Raw genomic sequence first — 11,432 nt, forward strand, 5'->3', positions numbered from 1 at the left:
CATTATATGAAACTACTCGAAAATGTATTTGGTTGAGATCAATGACACAAATCATTATTGATTCTTGTGGACTAGAACGCTATAAAAGACCAACAACTATCTTCACCAACAACTATATATGAAGATAATGCAGCTTGCATAATACAAATGAAAGAAGAGTATCAAAAGTGACAGAACAAAATATAAATGCTGACGAGGCGCCAAAGCCATAGATGGTCTTAACGGTCATAAGTTTGATGGAAAAGAATGGTATCTTGGTAAGGCTCAGAAAAGACTAAAAGGGAATAGGAATTGAAACAAGGGTTTGAGCAAACCATGAAGGAGACTGTAGACAAATCACAGGGGCTAAACTTCTACATAAAAGATTTAGATGATACAGTTTCAGATGAAAACCTCAGATTCTTCTCATATACTCAAGATCTCGTAAAAGACAACCAGATTGAAATGAGATATGTTCAATCCAGCAAAAACTCTGCTGATCTTTTCACTAAAGCACTTCCAACTGCTATTTTCAGAACGCATGTTCACAATAATGGCATGAGACATGTTAAAAGGATTTAATGCCTCAACGATGTCTACTTGAGGGGGAGTCAACTCTATGCTGCACTCTTTTTCCCTTAGCTAAAGTTTTTTCCCACTGAGTTTTCTTTAGCAAGTTTTTAACGAGCCAGTATAAGTTGATCTCTAAATGATAATAAAGTTGTCATCAAAGGGGGAGTGTTATGAAAGTCAAATTTGGATGACAACTTGCACAGTAAAATTATGAATTATTGATTACTGTTTCACCTATCATTATCATACATAATTGAAGACAACAATTTATAGTTAATTTTAGTACTATAAATATCGAGTGAGATATAAGGATGCTACATACAATTCTTCAATAATAATTCTTACTTCCTCATTTCTTCTTTAATAATCTATAGTTGAGAATTAGGCTACAAAAGTTGTTATCACTAAATTACAACATATTCCTAATTCTTACCACTTTTAGTTATTGACTTCTTTAATTATATTATTTATATTTATTTACCACAATATAATGATTTGATTTTTGATGTTATATAATTCGAATTATAAGTTGTTAATTTTGATGTCATACATTAAATATGAATTAATTTGATTGATAATTTGATAGTCGTCACTGACAGTTAATGATATTGATGTACGGAGTAAGTGTTGATTTCGCCAATAGTTTATAACACTACACTATGTACTCCGTAAAAGATTTCCATCAATTTTTTAAAGAATCCACGAAATTTGTGCATTAATAGATTGTACTTACACATATATCATTCTTGCTTCAGTAGGATAATGCTACAATAAGGTTATATTTGTTAAAACAATCAGGTTCTATATGTCTTCAACAAGTATTGCTTGTCAAAAATACAAATGACGTTTTGCTGTCCCCTTACATCAGACACTCTACTAAATGAAAAAGTTTCCCATTTTCATTCAAAAGGCCTAATGATGTATTGTATGAATTAAGGTAAAACGGTGGAACATTGTACAACTGTATGCAGGTTATGGTAGCAGATTCATTCAGTAAATTCATTCACGCATGAAAGAAAACCAAACTAGCAACATGCTAGTTGGTAGCAGATCAAGTGATATAACCATCTAGTATCCAACTAGGGAGAACCACAAACAAACAAAAATAATCTAAACCCGTAAACCGTAAGAAACAAAACATAAGCACCTCTAATAGGGCAATTTCTTAGAACAAATGTTTTATGTATCTTGGATTAAAACTAGACAAAAATAACAACCCATTCACTTACGAATCACCCCCTTTGCTGATATATAAACCCAATCTAATCAACAATGAATTGGAAGATGCCCAAAATGAAGAAAAAGGTCATAAGAAACCCTAGAGTCGTACAATAACCATTTTACAAGCCACTTGATCCTTCCCTTTAAAATTACCTGATGAATATTAGCCGATCTTACCGCCCAATCTTGGCATAAGACCATAAATTACTTTAACTGAACCCAATCCATCAGATAATGAAGCTCAAAGGAAATAATCAGGCGTTCGTCTGGTTACATCAGGTTCTCCTCTCCTTGGAGCAGGATCAAACTACAACATTGAATTACTTTATATCAACGCATGTTGCAAAAACACAACTTTTTGTCAATTTTGAATTCCAGGGTGTATTTTTTAAGTTTAAACCATAAGAGGGAACCAATTTCTGGTAATCAATACAAAAGAAATTTTTCTAACTTTTGATACCTGGATAAATGTGTGGCCTTTGCAATCATCAACTTCCAAGATAGATGCCATGTTCCCACATCTATAGCAATAGTTCGGTGCGCTAAAGATGGTGACAACCTTTTGCTCCTGTCATAAATATATATAATATAAAATATTAATATTAATTGATATATAATATAATATATATACATTGCATGTCATAAATACTAAATAAGCCACATGAAATAGTAAGTTAAAAAAGAATATACATGTCCCCAGTTAAAACCCTCCATGACCAGCTGATGAGCTCTAGCAATAAGCTTTAAGCCATTGGTATGGTTGAATTGCTCAGAAATATCCTACAGAATAACGTACAATGTTATATAAAAGATCACATAATTAGGTAAAAAAATTAACTAGACGTGTTATAGGAACACAAATTACTTGACCAAAGGTGTATCCAGCTCCACGGGGTGAAATGCCCCACCCACAACGGTCATCTGGGTCAGACCATAAAAGATCACACATTGGGCCTTCGTGTGGAACTTCTTGTACACGATCAAAATTTCTTATACTATCGAGATTTTCAATTGAAGGTGACAACCCACCATGAAGACAAAATATTTCTGATTCAACCTAGAACAACACCCAAAAGGGGTATAGTTAGATTATTGGAATATTGTTACAATCAAGAAATATTATTCAATTTTTCAAATATTACAATAATTTGAGTAGAAAGACAGAGGGTACTAACCAATGCAGTCAACGGAAAATAATCAAAGAGATCAGTAAAAGTCTTCCAAACATTAGCAGTGCCGTACCTAATAAACAAAAACTACAATTATACACCAACAATGACATTATAATATACATGAATAGTTCTCTAGTAATGAACCCCAAAAAAATGCACGTGTGAGCATAATTTGGTCCATAATATTCAATAATTTACAGGGTACAAGAAACTTACTTCCGAAGGCATTCATCGTAAAAACCATAGACTTGAGTGATCTGTATACAAAAATAATGGTTAATTATAGTTTATGCATGTGATAGAGTTAGGCTACATACTACATTACGAGTGACTTACTTCACATGATACAAATATGAAAAACATGATTAATGTACCTGTCGACTTTCATGATTTCCTCGAAGAATTGTAATTCGCTGAGGATATCGCACTTTCAGAGCCACCAACAGCTGAAGAAAAAGAATTTCATGTCATAAACTAAATTCCATCAATTTCATGAAACTTAATGGTATATATACAAGTATACAAATACAATTACTTGTACTAAAAATTTTGGTGACTGATTGTATTTGGCTTCTTTGGTTTCCATCATAGCAACTATTGTTCTTGCAAACCCCAGACTTTTAATTTTGTTCTTAGCTAAACAACGTTTAATGACCTTACTATATACCTATATTGCATTATTTTCATAATATCTGCTTTCACTTACCGTGACAGTTTCAACAGAGTAATATCCCCGATCCACGTAATCCCCCATAAACAAGTAATTTGTATCCGGACACTGCAATTAAAGATCGAGCATATAACAGTGAATGTGTATAGCCATGAAAGAAGAACAAAAAAAATAATATGAGACAACACATAAACAACTCAATAGCATATTAAAACATCCAAAACAATAGCACAAATGTGATGAAATCAAGAAAATACCTTCCCGCCTATGCGAAAAAGTTCAGCAAGGTCATGAAATTGCCCATGAATGTCACCACAGATTGTCACAGGGCTTTTTACTGGCTGCAAGGAAACATCCAAACAATGAAAGATAACAGCTGATGTTAAAAAAATTCCATTTTAATATTCGTGTAGTTTCATACGTCCCCTGGGACTGGCAATGTTGCATACAGACTGAATATGAAGGGTGAACTAATCATTTTTTATAGATAAAGACATCAAAGAAACGTTAGATCAAAGAAAAAAGAAGTCGTACCTGCACATTGCTTTCAGCCATTAGTATCTCTTTTGCCTTCTCACATAATGTCTTAACCTACATTCACAAATAGCATGTACCTTAATATGACTGTATAGCACCTCCAAAACCTAAACAACAGCAAATCTTTACTCTGAGTTTACATAGAATCATTGGCATGTCACATGTGTGTTTACTTGCATATCTGTTTCTTAATACCACAAGCATTTTCAATAAATCAGGAAAAACTATCAATTTTCATGCAGCAACAAATTAGAGCTACATAACATAGATAAGATTATGCGTGATAATCCCATTGAATATCTAAAAATACATCATGGTTCTGAATCATACATCAGCTACATGAGAAGACGCTTTCTTTACCATTAAAGCCGTTGAACATAGTTATCATTTATGGATTAATGGATAGTCAGTTGTTTTTCCATCTTCGATAAAGGAAACTTTCATGTCAATTTGGCCAGTCCTATTGTAACTAATAACTAGCACAAAATATTCTTATATGAGCATGTAAAATCACTACAATCCATATTAACGACATTAACAAGTTTTAGAGGGACATTCATATTCCGTTAAATCCTCATGGAAAATGCTCCCATGATCATATGATACATGAAGAAATAATAAACATTCAATATGTCCGTGTAAGAAGCCATTGACTCATTACCTTACCAAAAAGTTACCAGACAAGCATACTTCACGGATACACAGAAATAATTTGACCTTTAGTTTTGGAAAATTTCCTCTTGAAAAGGTCAAAGTTCCAATCACACTCAACATGCAGAAATTTAGGTCTTCTAACTTAATTAAGCTATGCACTTTCCGTAGTTACATGAAGGTTTTTTCGTAATTGTGCATTATATTCATCTATTTGCCTAAAAACTGTCTCATTCCATAACTATTAAGGAGCAAACAGCTACCGTAAAACTAAAACCACAAAAATGATATTAAAAATTAGTATCATAAATAAAACTATAATAAATTAAGGGACAGAAATAGTGGATATAAAGAAATTTCAGCCATGCATAATCATAGCAGCATGATAGCTTTGCAATGACCAAGACCTATTAGCATAATGACTAATGAGGATAAGTGATGTCTCCATCCACCCACAAAACCAGTAAAAGACTGACTACAGATTAATAGATTACTCTATTCTATACTACGATGAGCTACTATTTTAACAGTGTAATTGTGTATCTAGCAAGAAAATAGTTAACTGTTGCCATGTTCTCCATATGTCCTAATGGTATACCCAGGATAATACTGGGTGGCTGAGCCCATTCATAGTAATCCAACAAGAGACTACTGGAGTAATCATTTTAACTATATATAAGCATCAAAGATATAGTAGAATCATGTTCAATGATTAAAGGGATCCAAAATACATAATAATGTAGATGAATGCCAAAGCATATACCGTATAAATCTTGCCAACGATCTTGAAGGAGTAAGACAACCCTAGAAACTCGCTAAGGGGATCATCTAGTAACAGATTATTGTTGATAATACCAACATATAAGTGGTGGAAGATTAAAGATATCATTTTGAATCTGACTAAATCTGGAAGTATCTTAGTTTCTCCCAAAATATAAATCCACCTCTTTTATCTTAGTTTCTCCCAAAAAGAATGCCCACATTCATACTAATAGTCAACATTTTCCATTCAACACTTGGTAACACATACTCAAAAGTCATAACAATGCATTCATATAGGTGTATAAGTAATACTTTGTAAGAGTAAATCTGTAAATAATCTATTTGCAAAACATATTAAGAATTCTAAAATGTGGTTGTCCATTTAGGAACTAGTATAGATCAATACATAATTAGTAATATTCTCACCAAACATCTAGATGTCAACATTGCAGGTCTTTATTAAAATTTGAGCTAGTAGTCACTAATCACATCATAAATTCCGTAAAATAATTAACTAAAATAAAAAAACAAATTTTGCATCGCCTTTACTAACATACAATTTTCAAAAACATATAACAAAATCTCAAATCCATATATATATATATATATATTCACACAATCTGAGATATAACTATTCAACAATGAGGCAAAAAAACTGTAACTTTGATAATTAGCAGCCCTAGAAATTAAATATAAGTTTGATTTGAGCGAAAAATAGATAACCTCGGGCTCAATCAAGGGTTTGCACTGCATGAGCTGTGAAATATGTTCGTCTAGGTTTCCATGGGTGTCTGAAGCTAGATCCACACTCATTTTTATCTTTATTTCAATTATTGTATATATCTATGCATATATACAAGGTTTCGATTTTAAGGAGATCGTTGTATCGAATTGAAATGTTTTCCCCAATTTGAATACAGAATTGGGAATAAATGGTAAAACAAGAATGTAAATGAAACCCTTGTTAATCGTTTGACTTTGTTGTTTGTTTGGATTTGATTGGATGTAAATTTATTTTCAATTGACATCCTTTAACTTCATCGGTTTATCAATTTCAGTCTCTCTATATTATACGGAGTATTAGGCCCTGTTTACTTATTATTTCATTATGTAAGTTATGGATAAAGATGACAGAATGGATATAGAATGACTATATGCAGTAATCAATAAATGAATCAATGATGTTTACTTATTGTGTTAAATAAATTGACTGAATAATATAATTACTATCTTACCCCTAAACATAATAGTAACTACATAGATATTTTTATACTTAATAACATCACACTTGACATCTTTTAATTACCATAGTCCATACGTGTCACTCATCTAAAAAATTAAAGGAGATCACCAACACATAACCAATGAAATAATTTTTTACATTAGATATATATCTCCATTTATCTACAGATCCATGTGATAAGAAAAAAAAAAAAAAGAATTAACACAAATTCACTTTTCCCACCACCAAATACTCCAGCAAGCTTCGACATATTGTATCTTGAATCAAACAAGAGTATTAGTAGATCTGAGATTATTATATCATTATTTATCAATTATATCATTATTAATGGATAGAAATCGAGAAGCAAGACGAGCAGCAGCTAGTGTGATGACCCGGGAATTTCCGACCAAATTTAAACTTAATATTTACATGATCTCGATACGATAAGCAAAAGTCTATAATGTTGAGTCTCAGAATTTTTGAACTGTTTACATGGATAACATTTACCCTTTGACTATGCCCGATGATTCACGAACAAGTGTGTGTAAATAAATATGTAAAAATAAATATATATAAATGTAAACATAAGAGTATATATATAATTTGTAAATATTCAATATTTGATAAAAGATATTAGGTAATATATATATTACATACCTATTAAATATTACATCAAATTAATTACAAGTTTAAATTATAATTGTTATACTAATGTTATTATTACTTCTATTATTATTATTAACATTAATATTAATATTACTAATTATTAAATTATTGTTTTTAATAGATGATATATAAATATGAAAGTCAATACATAAAAATTTTGTTATTATCATTGTTATCATTGGTAATATATTATATATTATATCATAATGAGTAGTAAAATTTTGATTAAGATTATTATTATATCATAATGAGTAGTAAAATTTTGATTAAGATTATTATTATCATTATTTTTATAACTATTATTATATTATTATTATTAAATATCTATAACTGATTTTGTCATTCTCAACCCAACACCAATAATCAAGCAATTAGCTATATGACTTTTTCCATGTAATCAAACAGTTGCGAATTATTGTAGTTCACATTTACATGTTTGATGAGGACATATTTTATTGTGGCTGCCAAAGTGCTTCTACATATGTAACTAATTACATTTTATTATATATATATATTACTACGTATATCATAAAAATTTGACTTAACATGCAATTTATATAGATAGATAGTTCACACATATACCTATACTTCTTCTGCTTGTTTGCAAATCGAATCCAGATACTAGTAAATGGCGGCCTATAAATTGCAAGTGGGAACATTTTTTAACTCTTATATTATAGATATTATGCAAGTGAAAGAGTAACATGTTTCTTACTTTGATTCCTTTCTGTTTAATGTCACTTTCCATCCATCTCATTCTATATTTTATACTATTCTTTCCTTGAATCATGAATCAATAATTAGGATACTGTGTTTGATTGTTTGCTTTAATTTTTTTTTTTTTTTTTTTTGTACGAGGAACCCCACTATGGGCCAGAGCACATTGGCCCCCCCACCGCAGGTAAACCCCGGGTAAACGGCAAGCCAGCCCTCCACCGCTACCAGGTAAGGCATTCTCCAGTTTGGTCATTAAATGCGGGCACCCCTTAGGATTGAACCCGAGACCTCCCCTTCACTGAAAGTGCTGGTGGCCACCCAAGCTAGGCCTGGATGGTTAATTGTTTGCTTTAATTCTTCACAACTCATATATATATTTATATTTATATAGATAGATAAATATAAGAGGATATACACACCATAAACAATCAAACGAGTCAATCATCTATCTATTTATAATTTATCTTTCTTGCATAATGATCTGGGTCTTTAACAACCCTCCACACCTATTTCATCCTTTATATATATTTACTTACATATACACACTTACGAGGCATACCATCTTTTCTTCCCAAATAATCATGAACCAACCATTCATGAACCCTTGATCACCACCCCATTTCCATCTATGTTCTCCTCTATCTATTAAACTTGAATCACCACCATCATCAAAAACCGGGAATCACCAACCAACCTTGAAACCACTTATTGCTATGTCGATTGCTATCCCACAACATCATCTTGTACAACCCATCATCCGTCACCATCTTGTACAACACCATCACCATGATCGCCATTCACCACCCTCACTAACATAACTCGAACCACAAAGCACCATCATCAAACCCGCTTGTTCTATTTGTGTTCAACGAATACCCTAACTATCACCATCATGCTCGATGATTGAGACCCAACAAACCACAACCATCGACCACTACTAGTGTTTCTGTTTCAACCTGGTTATCAATCACTCACTCTCTCAACTCTCTCTCTCTTCACCTCCTACTTCTGTCTTGATTGAATCCACGAATAACCATTGTTTTGCTACTGCTTACGATAAGTTTCTGTTTCTAATTTTAATTCAATACTTACCGAAGATCATCTTCAAGCATCAACGAACACCTTTATGATCGAACTTCTACTGTTTCTTCTTGTTTAGAACATCATGTAGTGATATTTTTTTTATTTTTTTTTTGCATCTGTTCGAAAATAGCTGTCAAAACCATCGAGCTGTTATTCTTGGTTATTCCTTTTTGGGTCTGAGAATGAATCCAACCATCACCATCGCATAATTATTGTTATTTATATTCCACTTGCCGATTAAAGAATTTCGTGGACCAGGGTTGTCCCTTTTAAATTCATGTACCAACTCGATTATTAGAAAATTCATTACGGGCTGCAGGCCTTTAAAAACTGTGATGGGCCGGTATGTGGACTAGATCGTTGGATATTGGGCCTCCAATCCAATTGTAAATGGATCATTGCTACTGTGACATTCGATGGACGATAGTGATGATTGATATTATGTGATGATCGTGTATGATGAGGTTTATGTTAATGATTACGAAGGGAAGAGGATGATGATCCGACATGATGATTAAGGAAAGCGAAGATGATTATGGTAATCGATGTTGAAAACGATGAGTACGAGGTTAATAAAGTGGCGATGATTTAAGATATGATGTTAACATGATGATACGAACGTGATAATCATAGTGATACAGTGAGTAACGATAGCTTGATGATGAAACAGAAAGATGAATACGTTAATGGAGATGAGAGAAGAGGTGATAAATTTATAAGGAAAATAATAACAATTTTGTATATGTTAAATAAATAAGAACGCGAATTATAACACGAATTCACGAGTGCTTCAATGGTTTGGGAGTGTGTTTGTGGGATGACAGGTCGCGAGTTCAAGCCTTGCAATGGCTTATTTTCTTTTTGGAACTCATTTTATAAGAGGTAGTTTTCATATTTATAATTTATTATTATTATCACTATTATTACTATTATTATTATTATTATTATTATTATTATCATTAATCTATTATTATTACAAATACTAATTTAACAAATAAATGATCTTTATATAAAAATATACATTTAATACACATAATCTAATTATATTACTATCTTTACTTATTTAAAATATATAAAATGAATATATTTAATTAAATAATAAAACCTATAAGCAATTAATATAAAAATGTTATTACTAATAATTATATGTATAAATTTGTTCGATTATGATCATATGTGTTAATATATATATATAAATGATATAGGTTCGTGAATCCGAGGCCAACCCTATACCTGTTCAATGTTGTTATATGTATTTTTACTACAAAATACAGTATGGTGAGTTTCATTATTCCCTTTTTAAATGCTTTTGCAATATATATTTTTGGGACTGAGAATACATGCGCTGCTTTTATAACTGTTTTACGAAATAGACACAAGTACTTAAAACTACATTCTATGGCTGGATTATTAAACCGAATATGCCCCTTTTTAGTCTGGTAATCTAAGAATTAGGGAACAGACACCCTAATTGACGTGAATCCTAAAGATAGATCTATCGGGCCCAACAAGCCCCATCCAAAGTACCTGATGTTTTAGTACTTCGAAATTTATATCTTGTCCGAAGGAGGATCCCGGAATGATGGGGATATTCTTATATGCATATTGTGAATGTCGGTTACCAGGTGTTCAATCCATATGAATGATTATTTTGTCTCTGTGTACGGGACGTATGTTTATGAGAAATAAAAAATATGAAATCTTGTGGTCTATTAAAATAATGGAAATGATTGTTATGATAAACTAATGAACTCACCAACCTTTTGGTTGACACTTTAAAGCATGTTTATTCTCAGGTATGAAAGAAATCTTCCGCTGTGCATTTGCTCACATTAGAGACATTACTTGGAGTCATTCATAATATATTTCAAAAGACGTTGCATTCGAGTTGTCGAGTTCATCAAGATTATTATTAAGTCAATTATAGATGAATATATTATGAAATGGTACACATGCTATCAACTTTCGATGTAATGAAAGTATGTCTTTTAAAAACGAATGCAAAGTTTGTAAAATGTATCATATAGAGGTCAAATACCTCGCGATGTAATCAACTATTGTGAATCGTTTATAATCGATGTGGATTTTGTCCGGATGGATTAGGACGGGTTCCTACAGCTAGTACTAATCATAATCATCATATGGCCGCTCCACGGTCTCCACCAAACGGTAAACT

The 11,432-nt window shown here is 31.8% G+C and overlaps 1 protein-coding gene across 1 annotated transcript; it reads right to left on the reverse strand.

Annotated features, from left to right (window-relative positions):
* Positions 1-1,585: 1,585 nt before the first annotated feature.
* LOC139897259 (serine/threonine-protein phosphatase PP2A-2 catalytic subunit-like) lies at positions 1,586-6,516 on the reverse strand. The gene is made up of 11 exons (XM_071879952.1): positions 6,289-6,516; positions 4,150-4,206; positions 3,873-3,956; positions 3,652-3,723; positions 3,320-3,391; positions 3,162-3,202; positions 2,949-3,015; positions 2,639-2,830; positions 2,464-2,553; positions 2,234-2,341; positions 1,586-2,080 (listed from the first exon to the last, which is right to left on the reverse strand). Exons 1-11 carry the CDS (start codon positions 6,376-6,378, stop codon positions 2,015-2,017), a joined length of 939 nt encoding a protein of 312 aa, XP_071736053.1. The 5' UTR covers positions 6,379-6,516; the 3' UTR covers positions 1,586-2,014.
* Between the last annotated feature and the right edge of the window lie 4,916 nt (positions 6,517-11,432).

This window comes from Rutidosis leptorrhynchoides, chromosome 3 (assembly GCF_046630445.1).
Source record: "Rutidosis leptorrhynchoides isolate AG116_Rl617_1_P2 chromosome 3, CSIRO_AGI_Rlap_v1, whole genome shotgun sequence".
In the NCBI taxonomy this organism is placed as follows: domain Eukaryota; kingdom Viridiplantae; phylum Streptophyta; class Magnoliopsida; order Asterales; family Asteraceae; genus Rutidosis; species Rutidosis leptorrhynchoides.

What these genes read in the sequence shown, in the direction of transcription:
- LOC139897259 (XM_071879952.1), bottom strand. Translation starts at nt 6,378, where the DNA reads ATGAGTGTGGATCTAGCTTCAGACACCCATGGAAACCTAGACGAACAT. An exon ending in GAAATCATGAAAGTCGACAG is followed by an intron (nt 3,203 to 3,319) that starts GTACATTAATCA and finishes TTTTGTATACAG; the next exon opens with ATCACTCAAGTCTATGGTTT. An exon ending in ATTTTCCGTTGACTGCATTG is followed by an intron (nt 2,831 to 2,948) that starts GTTAGTACCCTC and finishes GTGTTGTTCTAG; the next exon opens with GTTGAATCAGAAATATTTTG.